General features: G+C 38.1%; 1 protein-coding gene across 13 annotated transcripts in view; it reads right to left on the reverse strand.

The window, feature by feature from the left end:
- Sif (still life) overlaps positions 1-19,337 on the reverse strand; it is a 34,669-nt gene that overhangs the window by 6,439 nt on the left and 8,893 nt on the right. For 5 of the 13 annotated variants that reach the window (XM_064125568.1, XM_064125565.1, XM_064125567.1 and 2 more), the window contains 24 exons: positions 17,566-17,819; positions 16,924-17,476; positions 16,283-16,666; positions 16,091-16,147; positions 15,642-15,825; positions 14,956-15,183; positions 14,484-14,613; positions 8,951-9,093; positions 8,604-8,871; positions 8,062-8,205; positions 7,774-7,956; positions 7,362-7,616; positions 5,119-5,289; positions 4,863-5,049; positions 4,103-4,357; positions 3,500-3,783; positions 3,220-3,414; positions 2,657-2,765; positions 2,382-2,561; positions 2,167-2,285; positions 1,891-2,067; positions 1,459-1,646; positions 981-1,381; positions 375-596 (listed from right to left, as the gene is read on the reverse strand). In XM_064125568.1, the coding sequence (XP_063981638.1) occupies positions 375-596; positions 981-1,381; positions 1,459-1,646; positions 1,891-2,067; positions 2,167-2,285; positions 2,382-2,561; positions 2,657-2,765; positions 3,220-3,414; positions 3,500-3,783; positions 4,103-4,357; positions 4,863-5,049; positions 5,119-5,289; positions 7,362-7,616; positions 7,774-7,956; positions 8,062-8,205; positions 8,604-8,871; positions 8,951-9,093; positions 14,484-14,613; positions 14,956-15,183; positions 15,642-15,825; positions 16,091-16,147; positions 16,283-16,666; positions 16,924-17,476; positions 17,566-17,819 (5,271 nt within the window). Of the gene's footprint in view, positions 1-374; positions 597-980; positions 1,382-1,458; positions 1,647-1,890; positions 2,068-2,166; positions 2,286-2,381; positions 2,562-2,656; positions 2,766-3,219; positions 3,415-3,499; positions 3,784-4,102; positions 4,358-4,862; positions 5,050-5,118; positions 5,290-7,361; positions 7,617-7,773; positions 7,957-8,061; positions 8,206-8,603; positions 8,872-8,950; positions 9,094-9,788; positions 10,719-10,796; positions 12,692-14,483; positions 14,614-14,955; positions 15,184-15,641; positions 15,826-16,090; positions 16,148-16,282; positions 16,667-16,923; positions 17,477-17,565; positions 17,820-19,337 lie in introns of those variants that run through there. The other 8 variants (XM_064125569.1, XM_064125574.1, XM_064125573.1 and 5 more) reach the window with 8 other exon arrangements.

Below are 19,337 nucleotides of genomic sequence, written 5' to 3' on the forward strand. Positions count from 1 at the left end.
AGGGGAACCCGAGAAGTCGACGCCTATGACTCAGAATAAAACATGCAAATTATATTGTTCTCTCAATTCATTATTTCATTATATTTTATCTTCTCACTGAAAATTCTGCATGTAGTAGTACGAGACAGATGGTTGTATGCAGACTCTACATTAGCTAATTTACTTGTACATAACCTACGCTCTACTTCATAATTAAAATCACTATGCAAAAGTAAATGAATCAGGTAAAATGAAAATAATTGATGAGTAAATGAGGATAAATGGTTTTAAAAAAAAGAGGGAAAAAAATGTTGTGCGTTAAAACTAAACCGCCAACTCATTAAACTTATCTAACTGTTATCCAACTTTTTTGGGTAATTTTGGGCGCCTCTTACCGAGCTCCTTAACCATGGGTGGCTGATAAGTCTCGGGTTGATGAGAGGATTGAATAAGTTTTGCTTGACTCCCAGTACTCCCCGCTGATATTGTTGATGTTGTACTCAGCGTGAGATGATTTGGTGTTCTGCCCAGACTAGTCTTCTTCTCGCATAAAAATCCATGTGAGTCCTCCTCACCTTCCGATTTCGTTCCTGAATCCATATCAACTTTTACTTCACCTAAAATAATTCATTAGAGAACACCAAACATACCAAAAATACGTATTTCCGTTTTTTCTTTAGTGAAGAGGTGAAAAAAATGAAAATACAATGACGTCAAAGTGATCCGATCAATCTAGAAGAGTAAATCGGTACGCCAATGTGTATCTGATCTTGAAAATGATTTTAGATAGTCATTACATATTATTTACTTGAATCTCATTAATATCTCTAACATCCCGAGGTAAATGAAGTTACTGTTCTTGTTGTTTGAATCACCTTGAGTTTTCGTCTAGTTCGGTGCAGAAATGATTGATCGATGCCATGAATTGATGAATTGCTCATGAAAAATCAATGATATCTATCTGATTATGAAATAACTAAATGAAAATGACATGTAAGCACCTGTTGTATCACTGATGGTTTTGCTCCGTGTACGAAATGATGTATGATGATGATGATGATGATGAAGTGGTGGATCCTCACCCTCTCTGTCCTCCGAGCTCTCATGCTCTACTGACGCCTTTGATTGACTATGTTTTCTCCTCGAGTTCAATGTATTCGATAACATTTGCTGTTTCACAGCCTTCTTTGACAATGTACCAGTATTACCATTACCATTTTGACTCTGACCCTGTAATTGTGACTTATCGAATTTCTCCACCTGTCCCGTTGACATTCTTGGCGCCATTGACATTGGTGGTTGATTCACATTCTGCTTAGTCGATGGTATACTCATGTTTCTCACGGATTCACGAATAATCTGGCGAATTGTCTTCAGGAACGCATTTCTAAATTCCGTTAAGCTATTGCATGAATTATACGAGCATAATATCACAATTTTATTTAAATTATAATCAACGTCACAACGAATGACAATTACCTGTTTGATAAAACATACACCTTCTCGGAGCGCCTCTGTAATTGACTCCTCAGATGAATCAATTCCCATAGAAAATGTTTTTCCATGTCTTTGGCAGAGCTGGCACGAACCTGCACTTCGGTCACTGGTATCAGTACTTGATAACGAATTATTTCAACTTCACTGGAATTTGTTTTTGTTGAAACCCCCTGAAATTCAATTCCCTCAGATATTCGATGAAATTCGATTAAATTCAACTGGTGAAGTAAACAAATTCTGTAGCAAAATGGTAAACTAGGACAAGTGCATTTATTTCGATTTTTTTTTTCCTCGAATGGAGTGCGCTCTCGAACATGATCAAGCTTTTGAGTTTCCATGAAAACGGTTCATTTTTTTATTTATCCCAGTTTACTATTTCGCTACAGAATACTGGAAATTATTTTGTATTTTTACCATCAGCTTCTTCTTCTGCCTCAATCGCTCTTTACACAAGAATACCACCGCCGATTTGAATACAAAACACATAGCATGTAATTCCAGACCTTTTTTAATCTTCCCAAGAAAATCAGAAATATTTAACCATTCGACACCACCGTAGGAAAGCAGATCCCCCGGGCTCAAATCGATTGGCTGAAAATTGTGTGAAGTGGAGAAATAATTGTATTTAGTAATTTGTTTAAACGCCCATTCCTCAATAGTAGACGAGGATTTATTTTCGAATGTCATTACCTGCTTGCAAGATTTCTGATGCTGCCTGAATAGGTGATCGAAAATTGCTCCGTACTCCTCATGAATTCTCTGCATATCATTTATATGCTCAGCAACTTTTTCCATACCCTTCAATGCCTCTGTAATAATTCAGAGCGTACGAGAATAGATAGTGGAGTGAGCTGTATCGATTCATCAAATTTAATGATGCATATTCAAGGTAACGGAAAACATACCAATCAAATGTTGATGCTCATCGCTACGTTCGTCTGTAAGATTCTTCAATTGTTGAAGAAGAAGTGGATATTTGAGTATCCTTTGAATGGGCTTTATCAGATAAGACTCTAGAGTTGATGAGTGCTGTTGTCGAGGGTTCCTCGCTTGTAGAAATTCTTGCAATGCTTGATTTCCCTCATCTTATTTTATACAAAGAATAAAAATATGAATTTCCAATTATTTACAAATAAAAAATGAATCACTTGATTCATCTAAACATGGAAATGATACTGACTTGGATGTAATACTTTTTGGGCCTTTGAGTGACTGGCGCAGAACGAGCTGTACAACTTGAAGTGATTCACGTAATGTAAGAAGGCACTTCCAATGGAGAACAGGACACCCTGGATAATAATTAATAATTGCAATAAAAATACGTTTCTAATTTTTCTTGAGGATTTTGGGTACTCTGTGTTACCAGCATGAAAAGTTCAAGGTTGTGGGTAAATAAACGCGGATGAGGTGCACTGTAAAATCAACTTTTCAATGATCTGCTTAAAATTACATTCAATATTTGCGTAATTCCAAATAATTGAACGAATGCAGAGGGAAACAGAAACGCAAATAAAACGCCGGGATTTTATCGATTTTTTGCATAGGCCAGAGCATAATTATTTCATGCGAATTTTTATTTTTCATCGTACTCTCCGCAATAAAAATATATAATTTTATCGATGAGATTTAGGGCTTTCAAAATGCCCAAATGAGCTGCAGCGTTGACAAAATCGTATTATTGGGCCAGTGTTATTACATTCCAAAAGTCCATTATACCTCTCTATTTTATTCTGTCAAAATTACCTTAAATTGACTTGAATGCTCAAAGTTGTTAAAATCAGCCTCTACTTCAATGGCATGATCGAGATTCTGTAAAAACTGCCTCTGAAATGTTACAATTTCCTGAATATTGCCGAATAGCGCAGTGATCTCGGCATTCGACAAAAATGTCTCTCGTTTCAACGGCTCCAAATAATTCTCCAGTAGATTATTTAAATTCTGAAAATTTCACATACCACGTGAATATTGACGAGCCAAAAATCCCTAACAATTAATTAAAACACAGGCGTCTATATCAACTGACCTTTACGTATGTCCGCTCTGTTTCAATGAGTTCACATATGACTTTTTTAAGCTTTTCAGCATCAGTGAGCTGCTTGCTCGGTGTCAATACTTGTGAGTGTGAGCTCACTACACTCCCAGTTGGACTGGATTTTCTAGTATCACCGGGAGAACGACAAATACCAGTTACTTGTTCAGCAGTCTTGAGAAGATTTTCAATCTCAAATGAATTGGTGCGCGATGTTTGCTTTCCATTATCAAGGTGTGAACCTGGGATTATACACTCTTGCATTATACCTTCTTTGCCTATAGTTTGAAAGAACATCAATGGATCACCTTTAAACATTTTTCCATCGTATTTTATTTTTTCTTTAATTCTCATTGTTTTCTTTTGACAATGAAATACTTGGGAGGATGGAGCTGCAAGGACTATTTGTTGCCCACTCCTCATTATCATTAACTCAAAAAAAAAGGAACTGAATGAAGTTCAGGTGACTAATGAGATCGTTACAAAGTCCAAAGAAAATAAAAAAATAAAACTTTCAAGGAGACAGGATGGAGGAGGAAAAATGAGCGATGGAATGGGAATGAAAATGGTGTGAAATTTTGTTGATAAAGTACTCACTACGCCCCGGTGCTGGCACAATGAGTCCGGATATCATTTCTTCGCTTATTACTGGTGGATCTGTTGGCGGTGGTGGGCATACCAGGCTATCAATATCATCCATTACTCTCATTAAATCCGGTGGTTCTGTTCTTGATGAGCGCATCATCATGCATAAAGCAAGTTCTTCCTGAAGGACACTCTCCAGATACATCATATCGAGATCACTAACTATAGCACCGTTAATTACCATGATCTCGTCACCTTTTATGATACCTAATACGATAACAATCACATTATTGGGAAAACGGTAGATATTAATCGGGTAATTTACATTTCCATTCCTCACCCATGACTGGGTATGGAACGTAAATGTCTATGGGGTGAGAACTAAGCGTGCGTTAAAGTGTTTTACTACTTCATTATAACCATAAGTACGACCCTGGGGTGCATGAGAGATATTTTTTTTTATTATCAATAGACCATCGGAGCGCGCATAGGGCAACCTTTGCTTGACCATCGATGAGTAAACGACAAGAAATCAATAGATTCTAAAATACCGTTTTCTTCATCATTTTCTATTTAGAATACGCGCTTCGTCCTTGTAAATTTACGACTCGGACATTTTTTTTTTCTCGTTTTACTCTTCATGAATTAGCTATATTTTTATAACGCAAGTGTCAGTCTTCTTCCGGTGTTGTAGTCACGATTGATAGAGAAAAATCAGTGGAAATATTATTTTTCCCAATTCTTCTATTGCTTGGGCCTTTTAAATAATTACCATTGTGCATCGCGACACTTTTATCTTCAACCCGGCTGACGTAACAGCACAATTCATCCTGTCGATCGGAGTTCTCAATCAATTCTGCCTCAACGGAGAAGCCCCACATCTGGTCAAGGGTATTACGCTGCAGTTCCACTTGATAAAGTATTTTAGCGCATACCTCCACCATCTCGTGAGTATGCAACTGAAATTATTTCGATGATATTTTGGTTTTGACAATCTGTCAGTGGCAAATTTTCTCGCATTTACTTACATAAGTCTCTATTCCATCATTTCTATGAGGCACAAAATAATTATGATCCTCCATATCTCGACGTTTCTTCACTCGGACAAAATGCTCCATTGGATTGAGGCCCTTTCTACTACATGCACTTGCTAAGAATTCTTCTACTGTCATACTTTCACGTAAATACACAGAAACAAGCTGAAAAGGAGAGAATTAATATTTATTTTATTGCGTCGTGATGCTATTGTTGAATTATTTTTTCTCTTCTCTATTTGTAAATAATTGTCATTCTTATTTTGGGATTCTATTGCATTCACGTTATCCTTGTGAACTTGGGGATATCCTGAGAGTTTGTGAGTTTAATTAAATACTTCACTATTCGGAGACGATAATTGAAATTGTGAAGGGATACCGTTTATCATAAATTCTTAAATAATCCTTGTCTTCAGAAGGTGAGATAAAGGATTGAGGATGATCCTATCCATCTACTTAAGTACCTTCCTGTGCAGGAGGACGACTTGTAACGACGGAATTTATATTGCGTAACTAAACCCAGAAAAAGGGACGAAATCGCCCTTCATAGCACCCACATAAATTGAAATATATGAGAACGATATTTTCGCATCACGATTTAGTCAATAAAATCATAAATTTAAAGTGACTAATAATTGATGAGACGTCGTGGCTCACGGTCATAGAAGCACTTCAACATTTAATTCATTTTATTTATCTGATCAAGTAGAAAATTAATGACTAGCAGTGTTGATTTACAGTTACGAAGGGCTTTCATACGCTAATATTTCCATGATAAATAAATCACGATTCGTAATTAACATGATAATTGAACCGAAGCCTAATTAAACCTACAATGCACCTAATGTGTGTGATACGGGCTGAAGGAAGCAATGTTACCCAAGCAGCTTTGGTATCGATTACTCTGGTGTTATCAGTGACGTTTGTATTGCAGTCTAGTTCACAAAGCACAGACGAAATTCGTCAGATCCTCGTTCCATAAATACGGTGCATCGCTATCACCCCTGTGATTTTTTTTTCTCTGTGTCGTATCATGCGATCATGCATTTTTCATGATTTAGCCTTTTTCTAGTAATCCTTCTATAAAATTTTTAATCAATCCTCAGTTTTATCCTTCATCAAACGCTGTTTGATGCAAACAATTCTCTGAACATTTTTTATAATAAAATTCGACGTTATTTCTCAATATGTGCGCCCTCTATTTTCAAATAACCCGATAATTCATCTCATATGAGTCAACTTCATCGAATCTCTCTCCATCCGCTTCCAACCAATTAAATACAAGAAATAGCTAATAATGAACCGCCAGTTAATTACCAGACAGTTCATTATTAAATATTTATGGCGTATTTTTTGCATCATTAGAAAGATTAATCTCTCGATTTTTGAAATGCCCTTTCACGTAAACATTCATTGCCTCTTGATTTTTACTATTGAGTCAATAAGTAGCTTCAATTGCTTCTGTCTAATTAAAAGAGGGGGTGAGTCGATCAAGCCATTAATCATACGAGGCAATTTGACGCCAATATTAGCAGTCTCATTACATTCTATTTTTCTGACTTCTGTAATGGAGCTATTCCAAGAACGTGAACATGATCGTCATATTTTCTTTATATAATCGAAATAGTACGACTGAATGCGTTAATTTATTCCGGAGTGAAATATAGCGAGTGGGGAGAAACTCGACACTGATGTGGTGTCAAAATCAACATATGAACCAGGGCAGCTGGGTATGAAAAATTAAAAAACTCATAAAATCAAATAAATTGACTCTGTGCCAAAAATCGGACTCCAGGCGAGGGAGTTCATTCTGACAATGATTTTGACCCTGTATAATTGGCCATGTGATGACAATTTTGTTACACGCAATTATAATGTTATTTAACGATGGAATATGATCGTCATAAAGCAATGCCGTCATAATTTTATCACATGGTAAATAAAACTCATAACTGGGATCTGTCCCATGATAATCATGCGTCCTATCAGTGACTTCTCATCACATTTAAACATATTTCTAGGGCGCACACGCCATACGATTGACTCACTTCACATGTCGAACTGTCCTTGACATTTGTACAACTGTGTAAATTATGTAATCATCAAACGGTGGTATTTTGTCGGGAATCATTATTCGTTGGATCTCTAGAAATTTTACTGTTGAAGTACGATGGTCACTGAGCTCTTTTAATGACTTCTCTTTGATTAAAAGTAATAGATGAGTTGATCAAACTTACTTGATTCTCCGGTACGGAAACTTTGACACTCTTCTCGTCGTCCCTTGAGGATATCTGTAGTGATCTACGACTAGAGCCACTGTTGGATCTTGACAAGAGTGGTGGCCTTCTCTTTGTGGCACCACGACCCGCCAGCAAATTGTTGAGCAAGGATGGGCTACGTGCACAGATGAATGCGTGAAAAGATGATACGGTGAATACACCGAGTTTGTTTAAGGTCTGCTTCGTAGCACGAGACACGTGGGTCAACAGACTCTGTGGAAAAGCATTCACCAGATTCATGATCCGAGGGATTTTCGGGATGATATACAGACAGGGATTTTAAACTTTCCAAACAGAAAGAAAAATCAATATTCAGGGGTAAAATTTTCATTTGAATTCAACTTTTTGATTAATTTTAATTTCATTGTACCTTGGGATTTGGCAATTCACCACTCTGCAAACTCGCCATATAACAACGTAGCCGGAATTGTTCGCAGTGCAGACGCTCAAGATTTTCCTCCCACTGAACAATCTGATTATTAATTTCCTGCTTTGTTTCGACATCGGAAACAACGGACTGCTGGAGATCAGCCATGTGTTTCAATTTGTAATCCTGAAAGGATTTTTTTTTTTTTGAAGAGTCAACAAAACTGGAGATAAAACTTCAACATCTCTCGTGAAAATTCATTTGGATTCTACAAAGGAATTATTGACTAACCGATTCAATAGCCTTTTCCAAACGGAATATTTCCTCCTGGAGAAGATGGAGGGTACCAGTTTTACCACGGTGTCTAGCAAATGCAGCGGCACACGCCGAGTGAATACTATTCACCCAATTCTCAAGTTCAACTTGACATGGCGCCTGGGAAGAGTGAAAAAAAAAAGGGGAATGAAAACACAATGGTCCTTATAAGCAACGCAGATTCGATGGTTCATTGTCCCCACCCTACCATCGTCAATAAGCTCTCAGTGAGAGAGTCTGTTGAGATGGAATGGCGAGTGGGAGAGAAGAAAGACTACCTAGAGTGGTAATGCTTTTCATAGTTCACTTAGAAATAAAGGGAAAGACCACGGAAAAAAAGCTGCAGAAAAAAGAAAATGAAAAATTGTAGTTCAGAGAAGGGACGGTCTATTTTCTTTGAACTATGGAAAGTGGTCTCTGTAAAGTATTTAAAAAAATGCGCGATAGCTTCGCTCTCTCTGTGGAAATAAATGACCATGGAGAAGACTCAGTTATTTTAAAATTTACTATTCACTTACTTGGAAGAGATACGCATCCCCAAAAGCTGTACTCAGACAGAATACGTGATCCTTCTTTGGATGTTCAGGAATTGGTTGCATGATAGCACCATCGACAATAATGAGGTGCTTCGGTGCTGTCTCAATTGCTCGGCTCTGGTGTGCATCACAGGGATAGAAAAGAAGTGTCGTACCCTTCAGACACACCCAGTAGGCCTTCCAGCCCCGTTTTCGGGCCAATTCAATTTGATGCTTTTTACGTAGCAGCCATTTTTTCACACTCAGACACCTGAGCCCCGGAAAATTGTGTGATAATTACTTATGCCATGGAAAATACTGTTTGAAATGGTCTCTTTCATTCAACTTACCCAGCCTTTCGCACTGCTCCAGTGCAATTGAACGAAGCAGCAGTACCAGTCTGCTTAGCCCTGTACGGTGAATTCATGACACTCTCACCATCATCATCGTCGCTCACTGCTGTCGTCAATGACATCCTATCGTCATCCGACATCTGTCAAAACACAAGATAGAGAAAAACAAGTAGGGAATTATTGTGGTATTGGATATGGTACGATTATTTTTGATAATAAGCAATTTCTTGCGAATGGTCATCTTGGAAAGTTTCCTTCTATCATTTATTATCATCATTTTCCTTATTGTATTTTTCCCGAGGGCTATTTCTTTGCTTAATCGTTCGTAGAAATGATAATAGAGTGGTTATAAATTTGTGGATAAGATCGCTGGAGTTCTGATTTTCAACAAATACAGTTTTTTTGGAAATTTAAGAATAAATTGAAACAACGATGATTACTATTGCGTTTATTTTCCAACTTGATAGAAGAATATCCAGATAAATTTTCTTTAGCTATCGCAGGTCAACCGATTAAATAAATAAAAAAAATGAATAAATCAACAATAGTTTCATTAATATGCATGAATAGAGGTCAACAATACATACATTTATGGAAAATAAATCATGAAATGCCATGGATTCATTAGCGAGGAATTGAACGGAAAATTTTGCTCGCTCATATGTATATGTAGATATACATATGCATGTCGGGATAGATACAGACACGGTCAAAAAATTGTTTTTTTCTCATTTTTTGGACAGTTAAATTTGAAAAATTACAAAACTTCTATTCGGAAATAGAACATATAGACAAATTTCAACTGTTAGAATGAAGTAGTTCACTTATAATGTACCTTCTTTGGACCCGTAAGCCCATTAGTGACCCTAATCTCAGGATCGAAACAAATGACCTTTTTCAAAAATTCAGCATTGCAATCATCCGCCGTCAAGTGCGGATGATAATGACAATAACAGCTCTCCTTGAGTAGCTTCATATTCTTCTTCGACGATCCATTCATCTTGAACATTATTCCTTTTTTCGCCTGACTGAGACCATCAATATACCGATGTGCCCATGCACTCAATGCACCATTTATTATTTTCAATATCTTACTGTAATATCCTTCACTATCAGTCTGATTGACTTTCTCCTCCACACTCTTACAATTGAACCAGTAAAATTTTTTCGTATCATTGATATTTATGACACTTATTGTATGACGTTTGCATAGACAAAAGTAATTTTTGCACTGTCGTTTGTGAAGTGTTTTAAGATCCGTATATCCCTCGGAAAGACTACTGCCACTTGCACTGAGCAGATCTGGAAAGCTAGACGCACCACCCAATCGCCATCCCTGATCTACCATACTTTGCCAAGACGAGACGTTTTATGAAAAAAAAAAACAGACTCCCCAATTGGAGATCTGGGTGAGGAGAGTGGGGGGAAAAAATCGCCACTCAAGTTAAAAACCAGGTGGACTCTGTGGACGAGCCATTATCACCAATGTATACATTCGTGTCGTTATATTGTCGACTTTTATCTCAGTCGTTGCTCCAAATTTTAGCAATTGTCTTCGATGACACTGGATGGATTCTTCGTCTCGCTGGGCTTTCATTATTGTCCTCGAGTCACTTGGCAACTTGTGTGTATGTACGTGTGGATGTCGGTTGATTATCGAAGGGAAAACGAACAACTCTCATATAGAAATTTTTTCTGATGTAGATATAATCTCTATGTACATTTATAGATTGAATTGGGATGAAAATAGGCGCTGAATTGTACCCTGTAATCGCATAAAGAGTCGACTCAAGATTGTCCTCATTGAGGATTAAATCGGCCCCTCTTTTCCAATTTAATTCACCCTCTCTCGGTTTTGATAGACGTGTCCCTTCCTTCCTCTGATCACTCGAGAATTATGGACACAATCCCTCGGGGGACAACTTCCCTTCTTCAATGTCTCTGTGATGCTATGGACGAATTAGCAGTGGGGATATTTTTTTCTGTTTTAATTACTTTCTTTCATGCTTCACTCTCCATTGTTTATGGTGGCGTGGTTTTGAAATTGTGAAACTGTTGGAATCAATTTCCACTGTACATTTCAAGTGCCTCTCGCATGATCACACTCACAAGCGGTGAGAACTCTTTGATGGCAAATTTCAAGCCACAAATGACAAGTGTGTACGTTACATAAAGAGCAAATATTTTATAAGCTCTACGCATCTTACAGTTTTTCCCCCAAATTATTTCGATGACGTTATGCACTTTGATTACTCTCTAATATTCTCTCATAATTAATTCATAATTTACTTATATCTCCAACGTTAAAATTTTTCTATTATTTTGATCAATCCGTAAAGCTTCTGTATCTGTAGTTGTATATAGAATATTTCTCTTGAATATCGAAACAGACTGTCCATATAAAAATAATGACCTTTTTTCGTTTAAATTTTCTATTCCCTCTAGTACTCTGCCTTAGTTTGTTATTTGTATTAATTACATCCCTCTCAACATCATCGCTTCTAGTGAATAATACAATATTGCATATTAAGTGGATACAACAACTAGCCGCTGATGAGTGTCAGTTTAACAAACTCCACAAGTGTTGAATCATGTCGATGTGCCAGATGAGGGGAAAATGGCATGTTATAGTATGATAGGAAGTTGTTGGCTAATGGGTGAAACGAGCCAATCGTTCACCAGCCGGATGTCAGGGCGTTAAGTTCGAACAATCAACACATCCAATTTCTAATTTATCAATTATGAAGTGTGATCTGTTCTCCTTGAGAATGGGATTTTTTCACGAGTGTCCCATCGATATCCAGGTACTAGGGCAATTTCGTTACTTGCACTGTTATTAAAAATGACAATGTTAATGTTGCAACGTGCCTCGTCTCTCCATTATCATTGAATTAAACATTTATCTTTATATTTTGATTGAAATATGCTCCAATAATGATGTCAACATATGGATGAAATTGAATCACTCCACATTCATCATAATCAGCTATAATCCTCGGTAAATTTAAAATTCTCTCATCTAAATTTGTAAATATTTTTTTATCATCATTATTCACGATAATCTATTTAATCAATCACACTGGTCATACATCACAGTAAAAGTTTAAAATTTTTTAATCTCTGTATCATCGAATGTGCGCACAAATAATCTCAAGTGGGTGCATAGAGAGCGGTGTGACGATTGGTTAACATGAACCATGTAAATTCTCCAACAAAGTATTCCAATGTGTCGTAGTTGTTCGTCAACAAGGAACATGAGTGTTGCAGTGGATCACTCACGAGAGCCAAACGGCGACTCACTGAGCCGCTCATTGGCTTGCATACTTGATAAATTAATTCATTTATCCAGTCTCCTTGCTGACACTGAAGCAAGTATTTCTTCTTCTTTCAACTTGTCCCTCTACCTCGACAACTTCTCCGATTAAATCACCGTGTCTGACTAAATTCAATCCTCTACTACTTCAATAGTACTGTCAAGGTGAAAAACTATTGGTACTTGACTTTCTCAGTACTCCCCGGGGGGCACTACGCACGTCAGATGATAATATTGGAAGAAATGACAATGAACACCAGGTGCAATGAGTCCTGTGCACATATAACAAACCGCGCCTGTCCGTAAAATAGTTTGTATTCCCTCTTTACAACCGGTAAAAGCGGGTTATAACGAACAGGGGAAAAGCTCGATTTGTTTTCCCTTTGCAGCAGACCTCCAGACTGCGCTGATGGGAACTGGTGGAAATTGTGGAACTAGGTAGGCGAGCGGAATGGTGGGGTGAAGGGTGCCCAGGGGGTTGGTGGAGGACGAGGAGGAGGAGGAGAAGAAGGGGGAGGGGGTGTGGAAACAACACAGCGGGTTCCAAGTTCCTCCTCTGTGTACCACCACCTCTTGCGCCCAATCCTCCTTCTCCCTTCACTAAATCTCTCTCACTCGCTCCTCTGTACTTTCATCCCACCATGAGAATCAATACTGGAGCCTGATGAGAGCTATGTCGACGTCCGCGAGGGCGCGCAAGCGAGAAGTACACAGAACATTACATGAGACGATGTGGTTTATTTTTCATTTTTATTTTTCCCCTCTTTTTGATGCAACGTACATCGCATGTGCATCGGGCATATTGGAAGGCTCCCCCTCATGACATTCCCGTATAGACATTTTGCGAGAGGGGTTGAGAGTCAATGCAAAAGAAACACTCGAAGAATGGGGATACAGGGGTGTCTAGTTATCTATGCGGTAACAAGCAAGGACGTTATGCTCTGCATACTCCATCGGCAACGCTATACTCCTTTTTTCCCACCTATTTGCAGTGCATCACGGGCGTCTGCTATACCTTTGGATGGTGCATTTTTCACTGCATCACTCTTTTTTTTTTTAATTTTTTTTTTTTTCGTTCTGTTTTTTACTCTTCTTTTAGGCTTGGGAAATGTGCAATTGCTGGGGACGACCTCGACTATTAGCCGAGATATGCGTTTGCGCATGTACCTGTTGGCAGCCCAAGTTTTGCACCCTCTTTTTATGCGCCACTCAACTCGGAACAATCTTTTGTGTTCGTAAAGCATAACAGAGCAAAACGGGTCATATTATTTTATGTTTTTTTTTTACTATTCGGCCTCTGTTTGATTTCCTCTTCCTAATTTTAGGGGTTTTTTTGTATTCGAGGTTTTTGTGTTTTTGTTTACGTGCGTTAGAGTCCCTTGGGATTTGTTTGCTTGGGGCTAATAGATGAGGAGTAAAGCTTAAATGGCAGGAAAAAAGTACTGGGGGGTAAATAAAAGTGGATTGGCATACAGGAGGATGCAAAGGGTGAGTGAGAAGCGTGAGGGCTTTTAGGTACGAGTTTCTTAGTCACTCTGATATAAAACCTGGTGCAGGGTCAGTAGGTTATCGATATTTGTCCTTGCCTCAGTTGTAAAAATAGAGTCACGGGGCCGGGACAACTGCCTCCGGTGGATTACGGTTGCTTAGAATTTTTTTATAGTATATATTCACGGCTCAAAAGCTCAAAACGCCGGTGAAATTTAAGCTATTAAGTCCTTGGAAATTCGATAGATGAAAAATCAATAGCAATTTCATATGAGTCCTTCGCATCTATCATTCCTCCATTGCTGGTAAATTTAACGTTACGTAATGCTACCTCGAGTTGAAATAAAGTATTTCAAAGACTGCGAGTGAAAAACTCACCAAAGAGACTTGAGTGTAATGCACTTCTTTTAAAACATATTCCCGACCCTTTTTCCTCACTTTTTATTTTCGAATGTGCTGAAGCGCCAAATGTGTCCCCCGAGAAATAAAATCTCAAGGATGAACATTAGTTGCGAAAATAAGATTGAAAATTATTGAAATGCGAATGGGGGATACTGAAATATTCATCTCGGCGATGTCAGGAGAATCATTGGGGCAGGAGGGATTCAATCATCGTCGAGTTATGCTGCATGAGGATCGAATCAAAATGGAAAGGGATCTCTAACTAGATACTGTATACCGTGTCTTACTGTTGATAAGGTCAATGGCCCACTCGATATGCTAACTCACCTCTGACGAAGTCAAGTAGCACAGCCTTGAGTCAGTACTCTCTAGTGATGCTTGTTGCACTATACCATATCTGCCTTCTCTATCAGACATGTAATCCGACCGCACACTGTCCTGTCTATCAAATGTTCCCCTGGAATGTAGAAAATGAAAAGAAAAATTGTTTGTTGGTTAAAGTAATTTTGCATCCAATTACTCAAAGTGCATGCTCAACTCTCCTTTCAGAATTGGGGTTTTTTTTTCTTTATTCACAACTCAACTTTCCTTGAGACTTCGACATGAAACTAATTAATAAAACTAGTTTGAAGATTTCAAGTCAGTGAAAAAGTTTAGACCCTCTTTGCTCCAATTCTGCTCTCTATGCTCATAAGCTCCCCTTATTGACAGATGTCCAATATATTTTTATGAGTTTAAGAAACTTCGAAGTGAGTTTCTTTCTTACTCGTTTCAAAGCCCAAAAAGACACTCAACTCACCGATGCTCTAGGGAGTCTGTTCTATTGGACTTGTATCCACTGTCGTTGAGACTTCCCTCGTGACGAAGTGATGGTAGAGAATCCCAGGCGGAGTCTCGCCTATGTCCACCATAACCAGGGTTTATGGAATTGGATTGGGCTGAGCCCAGTGTTGAGCTGCCTGATTGCCAACCGTCCGAATGGCGAAACCATTGGGCCCTGGCAGAACTTCCAATGCAGCTTGCACAACTGCAGGACAATATTTTTTTCTTTATTGACTTGACTGTTTAAAAATATATTTTGCATATTCTAGTCAATCGTGGAAAATGGACAATGTCATGCTGTGAAGGCTAGTGAACATTTAAAAAAAGAAGTTTATATCGGTGGAAAATTGTGGGAAAGGGTGTTCAAGTTCCAAGGCGCCCCCCCCCCCCTTATGAATTAATGAGTTCAGTTGGAAAAGACATTTTTTCTGAGCGATTATCTCCCGACATAAATCATATCTCGCGAAAAGAAGACTAAATTTCTCATAATATTTATAATTTCTATATTTTCTCTGTGAAGTTTCTGCTAAAAAATGCCACGGGAAAGTAATAATTTTTTCAAATCAAATGTTCTCCGTTAGATTTCTCAAATAGAATTTCAAAGAAAATTCTTACAATTTAATGTTCGGTTAATAAAATTATCATAAAATGTGCATTACTTACTTAGCATCATACTTGGAGTTATAGTCACTGAGATATCCACGCTCCCTCTCTGCCTCACGGTCTCTCTTCTCCCTTATAATTTCATTTCTGTCGCTATAATAACCATCCCGATCCTTGCTGTTCTGTCTCTCATTGCAATAACGATAAGACAATGGTAATGTCGATGATTTATTAGAATTTGAGCCTATATTGCACACAAAATTTCCATCATCATTAGTATTAATAACTTGTATCTCTTCATCTTCATTTTTAAAATCAAACAATACAGTTTTTTCAAAACGTCCAACAAGTTTCCAAGCGTCACGCGATGGAGACTCGAATGACAAGTACCAAGAGGCGATACTTTGTCGACGACGAAAGCTCATTATCGGTGGTTTAACTAATTACCACCTCGTCTATGATAAATATTGTACAGGATTGGAAGAATAATGGTTCTTTAATATACTCACGCCTGCGCGATGCATGCGGTGTGCGTTGTACGTTAAGTGGGATATTCTCGGCAAATTCTGCAAGTAATTAATCGATCGAGTTTATTATTAAGTGAAGGTTTTCTCCATTAGTACGAAAATTATAAAGGTTTAAAAGTAGTGGCTCAACGTCACAAGCCCTTTAAGAAATCACATGTGTTAACGGATAATCACCTAAGTTCTCCATACTCTGGGTGAGAAGTGCCTCAAAAGTATGAAGACTGTAGCTCTCAGCATCCATTCCCTTGGCCAATGTATTCCTGAGATGCATCTCATACTCCAGTAGCAAACGACTGGATGGACTACCAGGTGTTGAGGCCGACTGCATATTCTGCTGGTGATGATGCTGGGGTTGCTGATGATGATGATGATATGGCTGGCCCGTATTGTAACGACGGCTGTTGCAGTGATTTGGCTGCTCCATATCTGAATTACCATTCGATGAACTTGGCGTTGTAGCATAGCACTGATTGTCGAAGATAACGTTGTCTGATGGTGGGGAAATATCACCTGCGCACCGATTACGTTCCAAATCTAAGTACATCCTCCCTCTGCCGCCTAAGACAGAGCAGATGATTGCTACGTGCAAATACATGAAGAGAGAATTGGTGCAAAGGATTGTCTCGATGAATGAAGAGATCCAACACTTGATTCTAATGATCACGTGAATTATGAATTATTTGTGATTAATGATGAAACTAGTTTTTGCGATGGTTACTGGACTATGCATTCATGCTAATGAATGATCAAACTTCTAAAGCAATTAGGCAAGCAAGATAATTGAATAAATAGGGTGAAAATCACAGGTATTGTACCGGTATAGTGACGTCCCATATCGTGAACACTCCTTGACCCTTGGAACTTGTTGTTGTAGGGACTTCTGTATGGATGAGCATAATTCTCATTCTCCGCTTCAGAATGTGTGTACTTCTGATTATTGTTATTGGGGTGGTAATGATAGGGATGATGACTGTGACGTTTTCTCGTCATCTCAGGTGATGTTGCTGGACTATCAATACTTGACATTGGTTTGAGCATACGTTTCAGTGTATTTGGATCAAGACTTATACCACCATTCTGAGCATTCTCGATTCTCATGTCATCTGTACTCTTACTCTTAGATTTTCTACTGTGATTGTTATTGACAATGTTGAAGATATTACCATTTTGCATTTCTAGTTCGGTATAATCGGCTGATTTAGTGTGATGAAGTTGTTCTTTACGATGAGACTTACTGCTGTGGAGGGTACCACCTGCCTGGGTACCCTCGGATTTTAGGCTTTCACCACCATTCTGGGTTGCACTGTCCTGACGTTTTATTCCCTTCTGGGGGGAAATCGAGGTGCCTTTGTCGTCTGGGCTGTCGATCTGTGGATCAATTATGCATTTAGTAGGTTCAATCATTAATGGACAGTCGTGTTAATCATGGTGATTGGTTACAACCGATAATAATGTACCTGAGAACCCACCGTTGCTGTGCCAATACCGATGTTGGCGGTTTTTGGTGTTGTTTGACAAGTTTCATTCTGCTTGTCTTTGGCAATGTGTTTGCATGAGTCACCAGATTTCGATGTTTTGCCCGGTGTATCACCGGTATTATTGACATTATCGTAAAGCGATGCACTCGATGTTGCTGGTGCTATCTTGTCACGTCCAGGCGTCATCTCCATTTCTGAGGTGCGGTTCATGGTTCTAGGTAGTGTTGATGCGCCTGCGCATAATTTATCATTAATTAATTGTCAATAAATAAACGACCCAAAAAATTATTGAATGAATATATCGTGGAGGCGGGGTTATTGTTGGAATTTTTTTTTTTAAGGGAGATTGAGTTTGCACTCATTTACATTGCTTTGTGCTGGTGTTTTCCGAGTGCTGGGTCATAAATTTTATTTATTTATTTTAAACTCCATTCATTGTGATTGAATTGTACGGCAGGAGCATCACTGCTGGGGAAAGTTTTTCCGTTATTCAAGAACTTTTGATTGATATTTTCATTGATTCAGATTTATTGGTAAAAATTCAGACTTTCGGCTCCTGCGAATTGCCGAATTGATAATAAAATAGAATTTCAGTTTTACGGGGCAGCGAATTTGTTATCCATTGAAGCTATAGATAAATGGAAATCAGCGTGTGAGGGATAAATGTCAGAAAATGACAATTATTGGGGGATGTCTATGCTCAGGGATTAATGAAAAAGTTTCTAGGATTTTTAAGAACAATTGAGACGCCTTTACGATGCCAGAAAAAAATGAAACTTGAATAACTGGAGAGCTTCTGAATAATTCGTGAGTTTCACAGAAGATTCTGCCTGGTTCTATGACTTGTCAGAACATTCCATGATTTTTCCGGATAAACCCACCTCTTAAATTATATGGAGTACATTTACTGACAATTCTATGAAAAGAGAACATATATTCTGGGAAAAAGTACAATTTTTTCCAAGTCAGATATTCATTTGTTAGATTTTTAAAATAGAATTCTTGAGGAAATGGATCGCGATGTGGTCTTGGATTTAATCGCACGCTTGATTAAACGACAAGCGGATATCTGGAATTGCATCCAGTACAATTACTCGCAATTCAACGAGAATCTGACAAAAACCTTGGTGAATTGGGAAATTTAAAAAGAAAATTATTAATGGTATTGGATATTGCTTCGTACACGAAAGAACAACTCTGATGCATATCAGTGCATCTGGGTGAAAATGAATTTGAAATCCCTTGAGCTTTTCATCGGACAAAGAACACTACTGATAGAAACTTTGAGAGATGTTTGAAATTCATGTAAAAACACGGAAATAACGCTTGAATTCTGCAAATCCCACATTTTCGTATGAACGTGGATAGTGGATAGTTTCCAGGGAGAGTATTGGCAAAATGAGATGGTACATTGAATGCGATCATGAAAAGGGTACAGTAGAAATTATGACTGCTGGCGGAAAAATGGAGCTCTGGATTTTATTTGAGACTTAGCGAATGTAGATCACTCTCGTAACACCATTTTTGAGAAATCAATGTGGATTTCGTTGAAGGCATACATTACACATTGAAACTTGATTTAACGGGCACAAACACAATGGATGAGAATTGCTTCATCACAATGGATAATTACTTTTTCAAGATTGGCTGTCAAAAGTGAAGTTTTTCCGCGGAATATTTTGAATGAAACCCTATCCATATCCTACTCATTGCATATGACATGATCGATTAACAATGAAACAGTATTTCAA

Source organism: Diachasmimorpha longicaudata, chromosome 7 (assembly GCF_034640455.1).
Source record: "Diachasmimorpha longicaudata isolate KC_UGA_2023 chromosome 7, iyDiaLong2, whole genome shotgun sequence".
NCBI classification, from domain to species: Eukaryota; Metazoa; Arthropoda; class Insecta; order Hymenoptera; family Braconidae; genus Diachasmimorpha; species Diachasmimorpha longicaudata.